Below are 20544 nucleotides of genomic sequence, written 5' to 3'. Positions count from 1 at the left end.
AAATCCCTCCACAGGAGCTGCTAATAGGAATCCAGTTTGATCCTGCTCAACGAGCTTTAGAGAACAGGCGGCAGCAGTTCAGAGCTAGAATCCAGGAATAAATATCCGCTTCTGGTATTCCATCAATCCAATCTTGTCTAGAATCCCGCTGAGACTCGGGTGGCACAAATCAATGGTCTCATGACACTAATCGGGGCTTTTCCACCCCTGTTTGCTTATTATCGTGTGCGTATAAAAAATAGTTCTAGGTTTGGCTATAATATCCTATTTTATAGGATATGCTGACCACACAGCAAAAATGATAAATTAGTATAGTCTTTAAAAAGTTTTCAAACCCCTTGAAGTTTTTCACAGTTTGTAAAGTTACAAATATGGGATTTTAGATTACAGGCCAACACAAAATAGCTAAGTGGAAGGAAAATGATACCCAGTTTTTAAAGTTTTGTACATATAAAACGTTTGGAGTGCAGTTGCATTCAGCCCCCAAAAACCCAGTGCAACGAGTTATCAATACACCTAAATAGAGCCACTAAGTGTCTGTGGTACAAACGCAGAATAACTATTAGGGCTGCAGTTAATCATATTAGTAATTGAGTATGCCATTGAATATTAATCAAGTAGTTTGATTTAAAAAAAAAGATATATTCTTGAGATTTTTCATTTAACAACTTAAGTATATTTTGTGCCATATTTGCATTCCTTAAAAAATTCCGATAAATAATTGAATTTAATTTTGAATAAAATAAATAAAAATATTTCATTTATTTTGTCATTTAAACAATTTTAAATGATTTTAAAATGACAAAAAATTTTAAATGCTTTTTAGCATTCCTTTAGTTTATACTCGACCATTTGTGCCAAAAGATGAATTTGCAGCTAAAGTACTTCTTCAAACATCAATATGTGCATGTTGTGTTCTATGGTAAAGAGGTAAAATGATCATGACGAACCAGGAACACACCAGACAGGTCAGGCAGAAAGTTGCAGAAAAGTTTAAAGCAGGGTTCGGTAATAAATGATGATCCTGGGAGGACTGTTCAATAAATTATCTGCTAATGGCAAAAGTGTGACACTAGTGCAAACTGACGAGGACCTGGCTGTCAAAACTGAGAGAAAAACTGTCAAGAGGTTCTTGGTAATTCTGAAGGAACCGCAGACATCTACAGCTCAGGTGGGAAAATGTATGCAAAATGCTCTGCAGCAGAAAAATACAACTGCGCATGACCCTGAACACATCATCTCCATTAGTGAAATGTGGCAGTGACTATATTAACTCCAACACATCATTTGAGTTGATGGGAAGATGGATGGAGCTAAACGCAAAACAAACTAATGAGAGACTACACAAGACTTGAAGGAGGGTCAAAGGTTCCCATTCTAGGATCACAGTGACCCTAAATGTGATGGTACAGTTCAAGTTCAGACCTAAATCAAAATGAGAATTCAATATGGGGAGGGATTCAATGTCTAGATATGCAAGTCTGTTGGGTGAAATACTTTCTAAGATTTTCAACCATGACTGCTTTGAGAAGTGGCTCTACAAATTATTGATTCAAAGAGGCTGAATCCAAAAAATAACAAACAAAAAATAACTTTAAAAACTTGTGTTACTTATGTGTTGGTCAAGGGTGCAAATCCCACTGAAGTTTGAGGTTTTAACTTGGCAAAATGTGTAGGATTTCAAAAATTATTAAGAGTTTTGTGGAAGGATATTTCTTTCTGGCTACATGTCTTGTCTTGAGCAGAGTCAGTGACAGAGTCTGAGAAAATCTGTAATTTGTGGACAGTTCTGTATGTGATTATCAGCGTGTGTGATTGTCAGTGTACATCAACGTGACTCACCAGGCCCTGAGTCTGAAGGCTTCGGGTAAATCTGGGTTGACCATAATAGTAGAACTGAACAAAGCCGAGAGAGATATGCCCCGAAAATCAGACAAGCGAGCTCCTTTGATGGCAACAACAGGCTGTCCGGAGTCGTCAAACTTTTCTGCCTGAAGAAGAAACAGAAAAAGATGTCACAGACTGATATAGTGGAGAGAATGGGAAACAGAAAAAGAGAGAGGTCTTACATGTTAATCTCTGGCTCCAGCTTTTAGTCACTGGAATATCAGCTAAAGTTTACTTTAATAATTAGGGAAACTACAAGTTAATTTTAAAGTAATTTCCAGAGTTTGGTAAAGAGGACGGATTAGCTTGGGCTGATCAAATGAGCTTGGAGAAGGATGGTGCCATTTTAGCCCCATGTGTCAAATAAGAGTGTCTGGTCCAACACAGCACTGAAGGTCACAAGAGTGATTTAAACGATCTAACAGCCCAGAAAAGCAAATCAAAGTGCTCTGTATGCAAGACCACCCACACATCACAGATGCATAAATGTATGGGCTCCTTCAAAAACCCAGTTAATTACAGTTGGCTCAATGTGTTTTTATGATGCATTATAAATCCAGTCATGGATGCATACAGGGAGGGAGATTATAGCTCTTACCTCTTCTCCCCACAGTGTGACTGTCACCTCTTTGCCAGTGGTGTCTATTAGGCTGATGGCCCTCTTGGAGACTTCCCGGCTGGTCTTAGTGGTGATACGGGATACATCGTCTGCACTGTTGCACACTCCAATTATATCTAAAGGCACACAATCAAATCTTTCCTGACATATAGCTTATGAAGACAGGAAAACAAACACTGTTCCGGTGAGAAGTTTACATACTTAATCAGCAGGAAAGCTGCAGTATTTAACTTTTATAAAAAAAAGTATTTTTTTCTTTACAGATTTGTTAAAAACATCACTATATTGTAACATTATGAGGGACAGATAATCTGAAAAAAAAAAAAAAGAAAAATCAGCTCCTTTGTGTTTTCCCAGTGCTAACTAGAAACAACCAATCAGAGCAAGAAGGTGGGTCTTAACGCCGTCAATCATGTGGCGCTACGGGGTCCTGAACAAAAGCCACTTTTTACCTCACCATGGACTGAGAAAGGTATCAAAAACTTGAACTGCTCATAAAACGACAACAAAATTAAGTTTGTAGATGTCATGCTAAGAAAACAAAAGCTCTAAAATCAGTGCAAGCTTTAAGCAAGGAGATAGTAGCATCATGCTGAGGGTCTGTTTTGGTGCAAATAATCTTAATTTATTGCACAAGGTTGATGGAACAATGAAGAAAAAGAGCTGACCTCAAAACTCTCAAATTTCAGCACAAATTAAAAGATAAAATCAGGGTTTTCATGCAGGACAACTATAAACAAATCGAACATATGGATCTTATTTTTGTTTAAAAATCAAAAAAGTTGAACCGAACAGTTTGAAAGAATAACTAATAGACAAAAATTACAGTAATGTAATCTTTATGCTGATGATCTGCATTGTATGTAAACTTCTGACCAGCACTCAACTAAAATAGGGGAAAAATGTAAGGAAGGTTTCTGATCTTTCTATTTAGCGTTAGTGTAAATTGCCCCTCGGTTGTACGCTAGCCTTACTTTATGCAGAAAAGATCAAGAGTTTGCTGAGAACCCACTGAAACCATCAAATCTCAAGAGAATCAATATTAACATTGCAACAGGCTAGCTAACTCTTGCTCCTTACTCAGAAATCACAACAAATTAACTTCTTTCTTATTCATGTTTCCTGTCACGTTCAAGGCTTTAACACTTCATTCAGGAACAACTGAAGAGCAAAGACTGCAGAAGACATGGCTCTGCAATGCACAACAGCATAATTCAAATGAATTTGTGAAGAGCTCATCATAAATCAAAGCGGAATCTCACAAGGTGGCTTAAAACAAAAGGAGACAGATATTAATGTGCAGTTCCTACACAAGTAGGCTTTTCTCAGATTTTTTATTTATTTATCTAAACCTTAATCAAAAACACAGTCCTCTAAAGTTTTACTTTAAACATATTTATGTTTAAAATTCCTTCCTTAATTTTTTGAGCAAAACCTGTTTCTTAATAACTGTTATAATTAGCATAAATTAAACAATATTGCATTTCCCTCTTTCTTGAACTTTTTCTGACACACCAGACCTATGCATGTAGGACTATCACTAGTACTACATGCCTTATTCACTATCACTAGTACTACATGGATAGTAATAAAAATATATCTGCCTCTATTTGTATGCAATATGATACAAACAAAAATCTAAAAGAAATAAAGCCCTTCGGTACAACGAGTGCTCAAAATCTCAACCAGCTTTACAGATTTGTGATAGTCAACTGTCTGCCACGGCTGGTCCCCATACATTAAATAAGCGGGCAATATCCTAAAACCGGTTTTGCAAATCACACTTTTCTTCATTCTGCACTTTCTGTTAACCTTTATCTAAATTCTTGCCCACTCCTCCATCCCTCGCGTTTGCTCTCTGTCAGTGTTCTCTCAGACTCGCTTAATTCCATTATGATTGAAACGATGTCATCCACCTATGAACTCCATTATCACAATAGGAACAGGCTGACAGTTCTCATTACTATGTTATAATCCCATATTTAACAAAGGGATAGAGTGGGAAGGATCGGTGAGGGGAAATAGGAGAGACGACAGATTAGGATGTGCAACACTGGCCCTACATAACCAATGCAAACATGTTTTTTTACCTTAACTAAAAGGTAAAGGTAAGTGGCCTACATTACTTTGCGTTTGCAATTGTGTGGTAATCTTGTTATTCTAGTAAGTGGCAAATTCTGCATGCAATTCTGTCAAACATGAATCTAAGGCAGATATATAATCAATTGACATTGGTACTAATGTCAATATCAATTTAAAAGAACTTCATCTGTTAGACATGAGAAGAAAAAATAAAAGTAATATTTTCCCACTGAAACAGTATCTCGTGTGTTAAATGTTGCTACTTTAGTCATTGCCATATGCAAAAGAGAACAGTGCAAGTAGTCCTTACATGTCTGTAGAGAAATGATGCACGGTTTATATTTATTTTTTTACTTCAGAGAAATGTCAAACTTTGTCTAAATGGTGTGAGTTAAACATTCAGTCTTTCAAATGATCCGAAGGGCGGGACCAAGAGACGTGATCTGTGTTACCTTGGAAAACTTACATAAAATCTGATTGGTTATTCATTGTTCCATTAAAAATTAAACTCATGAAATAAGGTTTTGTCAACGCAAATATTTTGTCAATAGAATGGCTGAAAAAAAGAAAATAGTGAAAAAATAATCAGAAATGAAACTTGGAATGAAGGAACAGAAATTAAAAGAAACTGAATTAACTTTGCATGTATCCTTAATTCTATATATTAGAGCAATAAAGATCATTAATAGGGTTATGATAGACAATAACTAATATTGATAATCAAAATACTTTGAAAAAACCTTTACAAAACACGGTGGGCTTTTAACACTTAATATTAACATGGTTGCTTGATGTTGTATTTATTAAAAATCAAGAGGAAATACTTTTTTAGGCTGAATTTATAAACATTGTTCCTTACCAACAATGGAGTCTTTGTCTCGGTTTTCCAGCTCTCCAATGGGCACAAAGTCACACTGCATTACTGGGACTTCCGGACTGTCCGTACAAGGTACAATAGATGAATGAGCATGGAGGGTCATCTCGTAGTCGTTCTTCAGTGTCGTATACTGTTTGTTGGCTACCTTTAGAGTAGCCTTCGAGATGTAGTACACCTGGCAAAAAGAAATGGGTCAGCAAAATGCACCAACATTATAAAATTAGACTTAATTAAACACATTGAGGAAACGATGAAGACTGACAGAACAACCCACAAAGGAAATTTACTCTACAAAAACAGCCTCTGTTCAAGCAAAACTTCCTCATAAGAATGGAAATCCCTTCAGGTCAAACTGAGGCTCAGTGTCCCCATCATCCCCATCACTTCTCTAATTCACCAGAAAATAAGCAGCAGTTGAGAGTGACTCTGCTTAACAGCATAATTTAAACTCAATCTGCTAGGCACTCTTCTTCATTTACACTCTCAAGGCTCCAATGTCCCACCTCTCTCTCTGCCTCTGGGTTTGTTTCTCTGAATCTTTCCTTTCCTTCGCTCCTTCCTGCCTTTCCTTCCGATTTCATTTAGCACACACAGGGGAGCAGGAAACTTCTGTAAGCAGTCATAATACTGCTTCAAGCCTCTCACACACTCCAGCTTGGTCTGCCAATACTTGGAACATGAAGAACATAAAGACCACTCATTTATTTGGAGGGTAGAGGGCACAAATTGGATCTAGGTCTAAGTTAAGGAATCACTGTTAGAGGCTGATGCCAGAGTCAATTCGACAATCAAAATATTGACCAGGGTTAATTGATGAATTTGGTGGTTAAATGCCATAAATTATGATGGCCGCCTTGCAGATGCTGGTAATCCCACACGTCTACAGCAATGCAAACAGCTTTACTGTATGCATTATAGGGACAGAACATTTCCAAGTGTCATGCTCAGGTGTTTTTTGGCCACTGGTAGTCAAGACTGGCAGTTTAAACTTTATATAGGTGCAGATGAGATAGAATATCATTGAAAAGTAAATTTACTTTAGTAACAAAGAAATTAATACATCATTTAATTACACAGTTATATTATTTCAGTTATTAATTTAATAAAATTTTTGTAATTATTGTTTCCATCTTTTAAAAAAACAAATAAGGTTTGTTTTTTCTGTTAACTAGGTTTCTTACACTTGATGGACTGCTGTGATCACCCTGGGATAAATTAAACACACTGGACCAACAAAAACAGATCACTACAAATTATTAATGACTGTGGAAACTTCACATAGAACGTCATGGAACTTTTATTTTGTGCCTCTTCAGTTTTCCTCCTGACCATGATTTCCAACTAAAATGCATAAATTTGTTGCTCAGAAGACCTCTAACAATGTTTTTAGTCCATGCTGTATGAATCTTTCCTCAAATCTTTTAAAAGGCTTGGGTGCACAATCGTCACATCATTTGGGTGTAAAGGTTTATAATACAACGTTTTGCTTTTGAATTCAGTTTCATAAGTCAAATCAACCATGATATTCAAATTTTTCCAAGATGCACTTGTAATACTATTAACACATGTTTCCATGCCATTACAGAAAAGCTAAGTATATTAAAAATATGTCTATGTCATCTTAAAACAGGTTATTAATACAAAACAACCCAAATGTGCTATATAATCTTCAAGTCATGTTGCAACAGCCTGTAACTAGAATGCAATGAAAGGTCACCACTTCCTTCATGCCTTTATTTTAATTGCTTATTTCAGTTACTCTAATGTAGCATAATGGCTGGTGATTTTATTTTAAATGGGCTACTGACAGATACTACAAGCAGCTTTTAGTATAGAAAGATGATTGCCTTTACCTGTTTCTTATGAATGATAGGATAATCTTAAATGATTTTTTGACATAAATGTAGCCAGTTCAGAGGGCAGTAACAGTTATGTAACAGAAACTGGCGGTAGAAAACATTTTTTTTTTTTTATAGGACAATAAATGCCAGTGTTTACTGTTGCAAGGTCATGAACCAACATCTTCTGACTTAGGTTTCTGTAAACATTTTTTAGAGACCTCAGGGTCTATAAAAACAAATGCTTTGTTAGTAAAAAATAGTTATTGTTTTGATTCCCCAACTATGCACTTGAAAAGAAGAGAGGCTTGTAGTGCAATGAGACTGTTTGTAGTTACAGGCACTTCTGTGACTGAGTTACTTTTGGGATGGCAGTCTTAGCTATTTAAAAAAATGATGCCATGTAGTGCTTTCCCCCTGTCCATCAAAATGACGAATAAGGTCATAAAAATTCAGATTTTTGGGAGGAGATCTCCTAGTACTCAGTCCCTCAGCAGCGGGGGTGTCTGAATGATCACAGACACACAGTTTGATAGTGTATGTTGTTGAGGTCAGAACTGATGCTGACATTCTCCGAGGGGAACTGTATTTGATGGATATCATCATTCGTGTATGTACAAGGGGAAAAAAGCTGCCAAAACCATATAACACACAAGAAAAGACAAAAAGTTTGTTAATAATGCAGATTCAAATAGATACAGGGTCAACAAGAGATCTTAGCTTGGTATTATTTGATTAAATAAAACATTTCTGTAGACCGTCTGCTTGTTCTGATACAGATTTATCTTTCTTTCAGAAATAATTTTGCGTAAAAAAAACTGTTTAATGTATTCAGATGTTGTTTTGACCAGCATAGTACTTCAACTTCTTATTGATATTCAAAATGTATAGGACAAAACACTGCAGGATGAGTGGTATATTAGAGCAGATTGAAGTCAGCACAGCAACAGTCAGATAAGCCAACAGCAGAACTGGCACAAAAATTTAATTACTGTGAACTGGAGGGCCAATCTCAAATGTAAAATAAAATTTGCATAAATCAGTCAAAAGCAGAGTACTTTGCCCTTTTGCACATTGACATGCAAGGTGAAATGCACAGTATCTGCAAATATAAATGACTTTCAATTTATATTCCAGCTGCTAATGGTAGAAAGTAGAGCTAAACAACGTATCTATTTGTAATTGTCACAATATCACAGTGTTGTTGCCGGTGCCATCTTCTTTGCTGCTGTGTGTTGGGGAAGCAGCATCAGAGCCAGCGACTCTAATAGACTAGACAAAATCATCAGGAAAGCTGGCTCTGTACTGGGACTAAGGCTGGAGTCCCTGGAAACTGTGGTGGAGAAGAGGACACTGAAGAAGGTTCTGTCTATTATGGACAATAAACAGCACCCTCTCCACCACATAGTGGACAGACAGCGGAGCACCTTCTCACATAGGCTGCTCCAGCTCCGCTGTCGTAGGGACAGATACAGGAAATCCTTCCTGCCACATGCCATCTCACTGTACAATAAAAGCTAAATCATTGTTCTGCACTAATCAGTCCAATTTTGCACAACTGCACTGTGGCACACTTGCTGTACATATATTTACAGATACATATCTGCATTTTTTTAAATCTTTGCAAGGACTGCTCTAAGTTGCGTTTTATATTAACAGCATTTTATATTTTTACAATTATAGCATTTTATATTTTATTTTATCTACAACTACTACTCAGTGGTAGTTGTTATTGTGTCTTGTCTCTATGCTGTAACTGCGAAGTAATTTCCCTGCTGGGATGAATAAAGTACTTCTATTCTATTCTATTCTATCTTTGTGTTCATTTTGAAAATCTCAAAGGATGATTTGAACATAACATTGTGTAGGTCATTATATTTTCAAGGACATGCAGTGATGCTCTGAATACAAATAGTGTAATTGTATAACATTATTAGATCAGATAATCTAAAGGAAAAAAAAGAGTGAGGGGCACATAAAGCTTTCCATTACAATTCACAAACACAAAATGCTTAGATTCACAAAACGAGGAGAAATTGTGATGATGGGTTTAACAATAATAGATATTGTCAGTATTAACCAGAATTTCTGCTTAAATCTAATATAAAAATTTGACTCATTAGTCCAGGTGACTGATGCAGATAGATTTTAAAAATTATTTTTGGTAACATTTTTACTCATGCTGGGCCTTTCAAAGCAGATAGACAAATTAAAATGAAAAATGAAAATCATTAGCTATCCATCTTTTAACAAGCAAGAAGTTTTAAATGAGAATAAAAAACAAACAATATCAGGACAAAGAAAATAGAAAATGATCAACCCCAAACTTTAGCAGTCTTTTATTCCATTTTAAACAGGGGAAACATGCAATAACGTTCTTAGGTTTCAAAATAAAAATCCAGAGGTCCAGTGGAAATTATCCATTGGATCATTATCAGATGACACAGCTGCTCAGGTAAAATGGGAGCTTTACCATTACATAGAATTATACTTGCATTATGTATTATATACTTGAATATGTAATACTTGCATTTTGCAAGTATTACATATTCTGAAATCCTAGACAGAAACAATCTTAATCCTAATTATTTGACAAAATAAATTACAGAAGAGAAAATATATTGCCATTGAAGCTTGCTGACTTTTTATATTTAAAAGGGCTTCTTGAAAATGTATTAAAGCTGTAAAAATACCTGAAATATTGAGTGAATCCAAAGTGAGAGTTTTTATTGTCTGTTCCTGAAACAGGTGTTACAAGTCATTTAAATCACAGCAGTGCATCACAGCACATCTATGCCAATCCTCTCATCTGCATTCTTTGCCACCACAGTACCCACTGTTGCTCCTTACAAACTGAAACAGCAAGACTAGCAGTTGTTTCTAAAAAAAGAAAAAGCCATTTCTACTGAAGTTTTTTTTTTATATATTGCAGTCAGCAAGTTACCTTATATTACCTAAAAACTTATTCTGTAAATAGATTTAAAATATCAGGGATTCATTGATGACAAAGATTTTAATCAATCTAAACACAAATAACTATGTGGAAGTCTGGGTTTGAATAGTTCTGGCAACTCATGAGCCAGTAAAGAGCAAAACACTCAATATATAATATTTTTATATAACAAAAGGCTCTTATTATGTAAAGGATTCATATGAATGTCCTCACCTTGCCTTGCTCCAATAGAGTGAAAAACTTGTCCACTTCATTGTTGAAGGCTGTGATCCTGATTTCACCCTGTTGACCAACAAGGCATATTGCATGGATAAAGCAAAAACACCACCATGTGTGACATGCACAATGCAAACAAATGTTAGCACATCTCTACTCACGCTCTCATCCACGACCTCAAAGGAGAAGAGCTTGCCCTCCCCTCTGGAGTTACTCCAGTTACGGATATTGGATTTGTTTGTGACTCTGGCTCTAATAGTCCACCTAGGGACAAACAGTACAAAAGCTGATCAGTTTGTAGGCAGCAGATGCTAATAGAGGGTAAGGTGTAGGCGGTTTTTGTTGAAGAACTTCCTCATATGGGATCAAAAATGGATGGTTAAAGATCCATAAAGCAACTTTCAAAACATATCCACAATTACTTACTAGCACCTAACCACTTTAACATTACCTTTCTTAAACAACAACAAAAAAAAGAATCATAACATTATCTCATAATATTTTGCAAGGTTTGAGCTTAGAGACGTTTGACCATTTCTGTTTGCACAATTTCTCAGACTGTCTTGTATGTTTTAGAAGTTTGCCTGGTTCAGCACACTTGACTAAAATAAATGATTCATTATAAAGCACTACCGAACTTGATGTTATATTCAACAGTTAATTCAGTACTTTATTCAGCTGCATAAGGCCAAAAGCCTGTCTAAACATGAGAGACACCGGTTCTTAAAGTTTGAGTCTGCAATCGCTGCCCACGATGATCCAGAGTCTTTGGCTCTCTTTCTTCAAATGTTTCCTATAATATTTAGATCTGGTGAGATGACCATGGAAGGATGTTAATTTTGTGTCTAGTGAACAGATCACTGTCCTGCTGAATGACCTCATGAGAGAGAAAGGGAGACTGCTATAAGTGTTCTTCATTTTAGTTTATGGCTCCAATGGTGATTATTACACATCACTGTAATAGTATGTGGAAATTTCCCAGATTATAAAAACTAGATTTGCAGGAATCGATTATATAATATGCAATACCCATAATCCACAAGTGAATTTCAGACCCTGCATATCATTAGTTAAACAATTCAAAGAAACTGGAAATTAAAGCTTATAAAGTTTCAAGAAAGTAAAATTAACTTTCTCCTCAAAGTTCAAACTTGGTGTTGTACATCTACCAACAACTGAATGCATTTATAAATACATGCATTTACAAAATATAGTTCTTATTCTTGTTTAAGCAAGTCTGCAAAACTCTACACTTTTTTTCAGCTTTCTGATCTCTGTGCTAAAACAGTGGAGGATAGACACAATGTAACTTATGCGAATAAACCCCCAATTATGAGGATGATCCAGAGAGAGCACAATATGGAGACTACTGCCACACCTGGGTTTATGACAACCAGAAGTCAAAGTAGATGGCCAAAAGAAGTACAACTGTAATATATCCAACACAGGCAAAAATGTTTAACTTTTTTTCCACTTATGCCTTCCTCCATGAAGCACAACTGCTGACATCATCTGTTTCACTCACCATGGGTCCTTCCCAACATCAAAGCAAGAACAGTCATCAGTTTATTATAACACCTACAGGCACATTATCTTGTAGCTTGCAATTTCACACACATTTGTGTTATCAGAGCACAAACATGGAGAGTTAAAAAGTACCTTTGCTCTAATCTGGACAACTGTTCTGAAACAGAAGCAACAGCACTAAATGCCAAAGATAAATGTTTAATAAATGATTTAAAAAAAGAAGTGAAATTGAAGACTGAGGAGAAAATATAAGAGTGAAGGAAAAGGGACACAGACAAGGTTGGCCAAATCCCCAAAGGGCCAAATAACAGAATCAAAACCTCAGCAGCAGCCCATAAAGACCCAGCAGTACCTGCCTTTAAAAAAAGAATCCATTTCTGAGGCAAGATCAGTCATTTTATTTCATTTCCATGCAAATGGATTGAAATACATGCACACGCTCAAGTCCACACAGCCACTCACATTTGTATAAAAATAATACTAAAAAAAAATGCTTACACATGCATACACTTGCACACGTTTTCAAAAATTCCCTACAGTGTTTTAGAGAAATGGCAGCAAAAACAAACCAGCCACAAAATCAGAGAAAATAGTTTGGCTGATGACTGAGCAATGACGAAAATGATCTAAGAGTGAAACGACAAATGAATACAGTTTGATATGAAAATAGGATGTAAGTACATGTAAGTGTATTATTCAACTGTGTGATACAGAGTTTAAATAACAAACAAATAAATGGAAAACAAGGTCAAAGTGGCAGGTAGACTTACTTGCTGATGTACGGGTTGAGGGTAGCGATAGGCATCACTTTTGGGACAGAACCTGGTGAACTGGTGGACGCCTTCATGGGTGACCCTTTGAAGGGAGAGGTCATCATTGGTGAACCCTTCATGGGTGACCCTTTCATGGGAGAGGTCATCATTGATGAACCCTTCATGGGTGACCCTTTCATGGGAGAGGTCATCATTGATGAACCCTTCATGGGTGACCCTTTCATGGGAGAGGTCATCATTGATGAACCCTTCATGGGTGACCCTTTCATGGGAGAGGTCATCATAGGTGAGGCTTTCATGGGTGACGTCTTCATGGGCGACCCTTTCATAGGAAAGGTCTTCATTGGTGAAGTCTTCACAGGAGCTTTTCCAGTAAAACCTGTTCCCCATCCTTAGAAGGTCAAAAAACGGTCAGTGGAAAACAAAGTCAGACAAGCATTTGATTTGAAATGTGAATTTAATTAAAAGAAGCACAATTTATATTAGCTGTCTGAATTATGTAGGCCTAAACATATTCATCTGCTAAATTATTAAAACCTGGACTACATCCTCATAAACTAAACACTGACATTCCTTACACTTGCAGACAGGTTGAAGATAAAATAATTTCTATGCTTCTAGTTTAGAATAGGTAGTTAAATAGCAACATTTCAGCTGAACTTAAAATTGTAAAAACAGAAAAAAATATACAAAAGCACAATGTAAAGTGAATTGAATATAATTTGTGTCCTACAGTAAACCAATTTCAAGTTGAAGCCCTTTCACCAAGCGGAAAAAAGAAACAGGCCCACAGCATAACAGAACCTCCAGTAAATTAAAAATGGTTATGTTTATGATGGTAGGAGAGAAAAGGTTTATTTCTTGCATGCTTCCAAAATAACCAACCTAAGTATAAAGAGATTCTAAAGATTTTTGATGGATGTCAGACTTTGCTATAGTTCTCAGAGGATTTTTTACCTCCTTTACTTCACTGTATAGATGGCGAGATAAACATGGGTCATTTTGTTCCATGTCAGAGGCTCCTTCTATGTCCAGTTATAAAGTTTTGTCTTAAAAACTACTTTTTTCAGTGAGACTTGATTTTTAAATTGAAGGTGATTGTACTGTAAGGAGTTCTCTTTTGTGTGTGTATGAGTGCATAACACTTTGCATCAGCTGTGATTGTTTTAAAGTGCTTTTATAAATAAATGTGGAATGAAATGTTCCATCCTAGATGACAATTATCAAGGAAAAATGTTTAATTTATGTTCCATCATATTTACACCCCACAAAATCAGAAAGCAATGAAATACCAATTAAAAGTTGATAGACACTTTAGTACACCATACAGGTGGCATACATTTTTAAAAATGCTTTCAGTGATTAATCATTTTTGGGTTAGGGTTATTTTTGGTGCAAATAAGTGTGACACAACTATATTTCTTTCTACATTTTAAAAATCCAGTTTTATTGACTTCATTAATGAAGAATTTTCAAAATAAGATTACTCCACGACAATACACCTGTTTACCAGAGGTGCCAGTAAGTGTGCAGAGCAACCATCAGAAAGCTTATATTAGCCAAATTAAAATATGAATTATATTAGAAATTATTACAAAGTTGGAAACATTAAAGTACCCAAGTAAAACGCTTAAATAAAAAATGTAATAATCCTCAGTTCCAGTAGAAATGTTTGTTATATGAGAGCTTGCAAAATTGACAAAATGCCAGAAAAAGTGAAATCCTTCCAACAGATCTCTCTGTACATCCACTTAGTCCCCTGCTATTATCAGTTTAAATGCAAATTAATATAAGTTATTTTCTCTGGGTAAAACAGTCAACCAATTACTATTCAAGAAATTGCTATGACTTAAAAGCACAAAAAAAAATAGCAGTACTGAAATTCTTTAGCATTGGATATTTTTATATGGATCAACTCAAGAAGAAAGCAACAAAGGAGTATTCTATATCATAAATAAATTGTGAAATTAGTGCTACGTTACTGAGTTCACAGAAAATAATCAACGGAAACCCAACATGTGGCTTTAGCTCAGACCAGTCACTTAATTATTAATACTTGAACTGAATCACCATATCTGTCCCAATCTCTGTTTAACTATAATGTAAATAAATCATAAAAGGGTAAATATGAAATTAGTTTCAAGAACTGCTGAGCTCTTTTCTTCTGTTCCTTTGAACAGATGAAATGCCAGAAGACAGTTTGGTCCATCCCACAATCTCATATGGCGCCATCTCACCTCCTACAATAAAGCAGCATCAGCCCAATCAGAATGATTCAAACCAAACAAACAGTTAGCTGTTGTCGGCATACTTTTGATGCAGTGCTTTGGTTTTGTTGGCATTTGACATCTACCATAACAGCATTTTGGTGAATGGACTGTTTGGGACAAAACAAAAGCAGACCTCACTCCCCTGGTTTAAGCTGCTGCTCTCAACATATTAAATATTTACCCTAAAATATAGGTGTGCGCTTCTGGTATGTTGTGAGTAAATAGCAAGAGTGATATCACACATTGAACATCAATATTCAAACAAATTCTATTCAGATGGAGTGTTTGAGAGAGGAAGTTCAAAAGAGAAGGCAAGATGGTGTCCAAAACATGGAAGTGACGTGCATGTACAGTATTGAGAGTATACATAAAAAATTTAAAAAAAAACATGTAATATGTACAAGTACAGCTCGATAAATGTCCCCAAAAAAGCTAATAAAACCCAAATTCACAGACAAAAAGGCTCAATATTATAAAATATCAACGGAAAGGGTTTTTAATTGTGATATATTATGACCAATCATGGGGAGGAGTTCAGACACGACACACTCAGAAAATCACTGACTCCCTCTAATCAACAGGTTAGATGTCAAAAAGCTGGTTGGTCATGGTGTAAATCTAAATATATAAGTGGAAAGTTGAGTGGAAGGAAAAACTAAAAGAAAAAAAGTACTCCAGGAATTTTCAAGCAACTTGAAATCGTGTGGGAGGCTGCAGCAGTTTCCACGGGTGAGTCATATTATCTCATCTCCTGGTTTTGGTCCACTTTGTCAAGTCCAAAGTCACCACAGGTGTTTATCATAACATTTTACAGCACTTTGTGCTTCTCTTTGATAAACTTTATGAATAAGTTGATTTCATATTCCCAGCAATGCCTGGCAAATGCCCACATTACAAACAGAACCCTCACCTTACCTAAACAACACAGAGAAACCCAAAGGAAACCCAACAAACCTGGTCAGCTGGAAACCAGGAGTAAAGTAACTTAGGCTTCCTAAGCACCTCTATCGAGTAAAAGGTTTATCACTGTGGCATGGCAAGCTAAGTATGGAGTGCCTTTACAGTACCACTCACATATGTAAGGCAGACTTGAAATAAACATCTTATTTATTGGTCTAATAATTATTAATAATTTATTAATTACATTCATCACATTTTTTGAAAAACTGAATACAGTAATTATGAAAATTACAAGCTACAGATGCTTGAAATTAATTACTACTTGTAATTAATAATTTGTCATGATTTTTCAGTTTAACCACATGATCCTTTGGAAGCAACAGAAGCTGTCAGACATGTGAGAAAAAGACATGTGAAGACAAAGAGAATAGTTAGTGATGAATATTCAATAACTTTTCTTTTCTTGACCTAGTCCAGACCTCTTTTTAAAATTTAAATAAAAACGTGCTGAGCCATTTGAAAGGCGGCCTATTTCAAGCGAAAGCTACGGCTGAATATTTAAATGGAGGCACAGATGTGTTTGTAACTACCGTTTCATGACCTTTGACTTTACAGTCACTGCCAGTAAAAGTCATTGTTGAATATTGATATCGTGGCTCATGATTTGACAAAACACACAGGCATTTCAAATAAATCAGCATTCATGAACTTTAAAGTACACAAAAAGAGAAATGTATTTAGCAGGGAAGCTGTGGAGACTTTAAAACCAGGTGGTATAATATCTTCACAACAGATTCAAACTAATGAATCATCTAAAGGGTTAAAAACAGACAAATTTCATCTGTGAAATGTATTTATTAAAATAAAGATTTCCAAGCAAAAATATGGAATATATGCTCATTACGTTTTGCAGTTTGCAATTCCTTCCTGTACAAAATATTATATTTTCCAGAGATTCTGCTCATTGAGAGGTACCAAATTAAAAAAGCTGATATTAGCCTAGTTAATATATCAGCTCAGATAACTAGCCTGCAGTCAACATGTCCTTTGTACCTTGTCAACTGCAGTTTTAAAACACTGCTATGTCAATGCCAGATAGGGGAGTTGCTGCTTTGGCTTCCAAAATATTCCTATTTTTCTTATATGTACTATACTAGATGTGGTTTATACCCAAGACCCCTCTTTAAACATGGCATGTATAAACACGAAATAAATTCTGCAGTTGATAAATATATAGAAGTGTGGAGTTAAGATGACATATTTCCCCTTTCCTTTAAAGAAAAAAAAATCTTTTGTTAGGATCTTTTCTATTATGCTATTCATGAATAGCTGGTCACAGCTGCTTTCAGTTAATTTCTTAATTCATAATCTCCTCGCTCTGGGGAAGCTGAGATGTGCATTTCATATGACAGCACTATTTGCCTTAGACTGTAAGCTTAATTATTTACTTACACATGACAAACACCTAATTACTGCAATGTTTTAAAGAGGAAACTTCTGACATTTCTCTTAGACATTCTGGCTTGAAAGAACTCGGGTACCAGAGAAAGAAGTAAGTGAAAGAGGCAAGAAGTCAAGTTCACAACATGTGACTCAGAGCGTTCTTTCATTCAGAGCTTCCGGTCAAATTGCAATAGCTGATGTATTTTGATTTCCCAAAGCTCATTGAAATACTTGAATTGTGATATTAAATAATGTTTGTTATTGACTCTGGAAATGTAATTTAGGAAATATGGGAAAATAATAAAGCTTAGGTCACATCCACAAACAGAAAATGCTGTCTTCACATAAATCTTGTTATTCTGGTTATAAAGAACAGTGCAGACAATGTTGTCAGCACAACAGGTAAACATAGCAGCAGGTTCTCTTGAACTGTTGGGATCTCTGAGGTAACACTGATCAAAGGATGCGCTATAACAAGGAAAGGCTAACCCTCATCTTTGCTGAGTCAAATTAGACGTGTCTATCCCTCTTCCCCTCCGTCTGTGCTTTGCTACAGGGGAATCCAGTCCTCAACACATACAGGAAGCCATGAACTGAAAAAGCCATCAGCCCACACACGTTCCCTCAGTCACAACACACATGTAGACAGCAGCCTACACAAACACACAATGTATCAGAAACTCATTATACCCACCCACCCACCTACATCTTCTGTTGAGGAGGACTACTGGGTATGTTCCTGCCTCATAACTAAAGCAATGTTAATGCTGAGAGCAGCAGGAGCTGAAAAACTACTGGCTACTAGCTAAGCTAATAACAGAGGATCTGATCCTAAATGGGATACATTAGGTATAATTCAGAGCACCATCCACAGTAGAAAGAAATTTGCCATCATTCAGGCATGTTACATTGTTAAAACTTCTCATCTGCTGTCATAATGTAATACAATTGATCAGGTGGATATCAGCACTGGGGTTTATGATCCTGCTTCTACAAGAATTTGAAAAATATCTATGATAAAAGAAGTGATATTGGCTCTGTAAGAAAATAAATAAGATGGTTTTATATTTTGCCTGTAGTGCTACTTTTTGGATAAGAATCTTTCTGTAAAGGTTTTGTTGTATTATAATCATAACACAGAAAATAAGGAGAAAATCCAGTAAGTTAAAAATATACAACAGCGCCAAAAACGCAAAGGTGAATAGCTCCCTCTGTTGGCAAAATTAGGGTATGTAAATATTAAAAGTTTTGTGAGTATAAAGGGTTGCAATTATTTAATTTAGTTTTTTTTAATGTAAGGGAATAATTAAGTCTTCTACATAGCCCTAATTTTATTTCCCTACCTGAATTTCCTTTTATGTGTATAAATCATGTCACCTATTTCAGTGATTCCTAAAGCTGGAATGTCCTTGTCAGTCTGACAAAGAGAGGAGAACCACAGAATCCAAGCTGTTTGAGGTCCGGTGCATTTTATCAAGTTCAATGTCAGCAAAAAAAATCTACCAGGAAACTACAGCACACTGTACCAATTTAATGATCCTGGCATAATTGTGTTTTTAAAAGAAGATGGGACACCAAAGCCAAAAATGCAGATGTGTTGCAGCCACTATTAAAGTAACATTGGCTTCCTCAAGAGCTCAGAAGAGCTTCAAGCTGATCACTTCCATTGCATGATGCATTAATGCAGCAATTCCTGCTGAAGGAGTGTTGACAAGTATTAAGTATAGAGACATTTTTTTAATATTGATAGGTGCATTGGTTTTATTTCATACTCTAATTTTCTGTGAAAGTTAATTTTGGGTTTTTATTAGCTGTAAGCTATAATCAAGTCCAAGCCAATCTACGACACCACGTCGAAACATACAGGCCCTCACCTTTGCTGTTGTTGGACGGTCCAGGTACCTCAGCGGCTGAAGTGGATGATGGTTCCGAGGTGGTTGATGACACCTTATTTGGAGATGACAACTGACCTGCAGGTGAATCAAATATCATCTGTCATCTATCAACACTCACAGCAGTAATGCCCTACATTACTGCTGTTATATTTAACCACAAACCCTTAAAAGAACTATACCATCTGTTGAATATGATTTGGGATTTCCAATCTTTTCTCCAGCTTCTTCTGCTGACTTCAAGACCTCCATGTCCACAACAACGACCACGTGCCTAAACAAGGAAAAAACATATTTAAACATACTGTGTTGGCTTGGTAAGATAGCAACGTAAAGAGCAATGTTAAAATTATTCTCATCAGAAAACAAATGACTTAATTCTATAGAGAACAAATATATTTTTCAATTTTGGAAAATTGTAGTATAAAAGAAAAGAAATTGATTTAAAACTACAAAAGGAGGAAACACATACCGGCCATCTGACAAAGTGTTATTGGTTGTCCTTTTTAACAAACACACACAATGTGGTACAAGAAGGTTCTCTTCTGCCAGATGGTTCAACTGGGTGGCCATCAGGAAGGCTGGACAAAGATACATATGCAAACAAATTAAGGCTGATCAATTTATTATTTAGTCTGGAAAGACAATGAATTTGATCCACTTGGAAAACAATTGACGAGTTAACTTGCACAGTGAAAAAAATTATTATTTTTGTTTTAGTCTTTGACACTTATCTTGTGAGATAATGAGCAGAACTATAAATAACAGTTTGAAAAGACTACTTTACCCAAACATGAATTTTCACATAACTTGTACGGTAAATATAAGACCACCCGGGATGCAAACATTTTTCACATATGGACGTTTATTTACTTGTACACATAAATAATGAAACACAGTTATTCACTTTGGTACATTGGACATGCATTTTTTTACAACAAGAAAGAAGAAATAGGGATTTTTTAATTTATTAATGATAACATTAAAACTAGAATGTTACATTCTCAAAACATTACTTACAAGACAAGTAGTGCTGACCATCACTCATCATGAGGCGGTACCTGGGCACACCTGTGGTATTAATCTGACGAATGTTCTAAAAAACACACAGAAAGAAAGTTAGGAAGATGAAACAAAGAATTTAAAATGTAAATTTTCTAATGCATCATATGAGACATTAAACAAGTTGATTGAACTTTGCCACAGTGAGTATAAAGAGACTAATATTGTAAGAGAATATAATTTAGCTCAGACAACTCTTTCCTAT

General features: G+C 35.7%; 1 protein-coding gene across 2 annotated transcripts in view; it reads right to left on the bottom strand.

Moving 5' to 3' along the window:
- LOC116728730 (replication protein A 70 kDa DNA-binding subunit-like) overlaps positions 1–20544 on the bottom strand; it is a 40549-nt gene that overhangs the window by 19069 nt on the left and 936 nt on the right. The window contains exons 3-13 of one of the 2 annotated variants that reach the window (XM_032577017.1): positions 20298–20373; positions 19750–19858; positions 19460–19551; positions 19260–19355; positions 12899–13163; positions 12770–12853; positions 10634–10736; positions 10470–10538; positions 5448–5640; positions 2486–2622; positions 1843–1991 (exon numbers count right to left, since the gene is read on the bottom strand). In XM_032577017.1, the coding sequence (XP_032432908.1) occupies positions 1843–1991; positions 2486–2622; positions 5448–5640; positions 10470–10538; positions 10634–10736; positions 12770–12853; positions 12899–13163; positions 19260–19355; positions 19460–19551; positions 19750–19858; positions 20298–20373 (1373 nt within the window). Of the gene's footprint in view, positions 1–1842; positions 1992–2485; positions 2623–5447; positions 5641–10469; positions 10539–10633; positions 10737–12769; positions 13164–19259; positions 19356–19459; positions 19552–19749; positions 19859–20297; positions 20374–20544 lie in introns of both variants that reach the window. The other variant, XM_032577016.1, reaches the window with a different exon arrangement.

The sequence above is a fragment of the Xiphophorus hellerii genome, chromosome 11 (genome assembly GCF_003331165.1).
Source record: "Xiphophorus hellerii strain 12219 chromosome 11, Xiphophorus_hellerii-4.1, whole genome shotgun sequence".
In the NCBI taxonomy this organism is placed as follows: domain Eukaryota; kingdom Metazoa; phylum Chordata; class Actinopteri; order Cyprinodontiformes; family Poeciliidae; genus Xiphophorus; species Xiphophorus hellerii.
The sequence above is the reverse complement of the archived record's forward strand: the minus strand, read 5'-3'. Positions and strand labels throughout refer to the sequence as shown.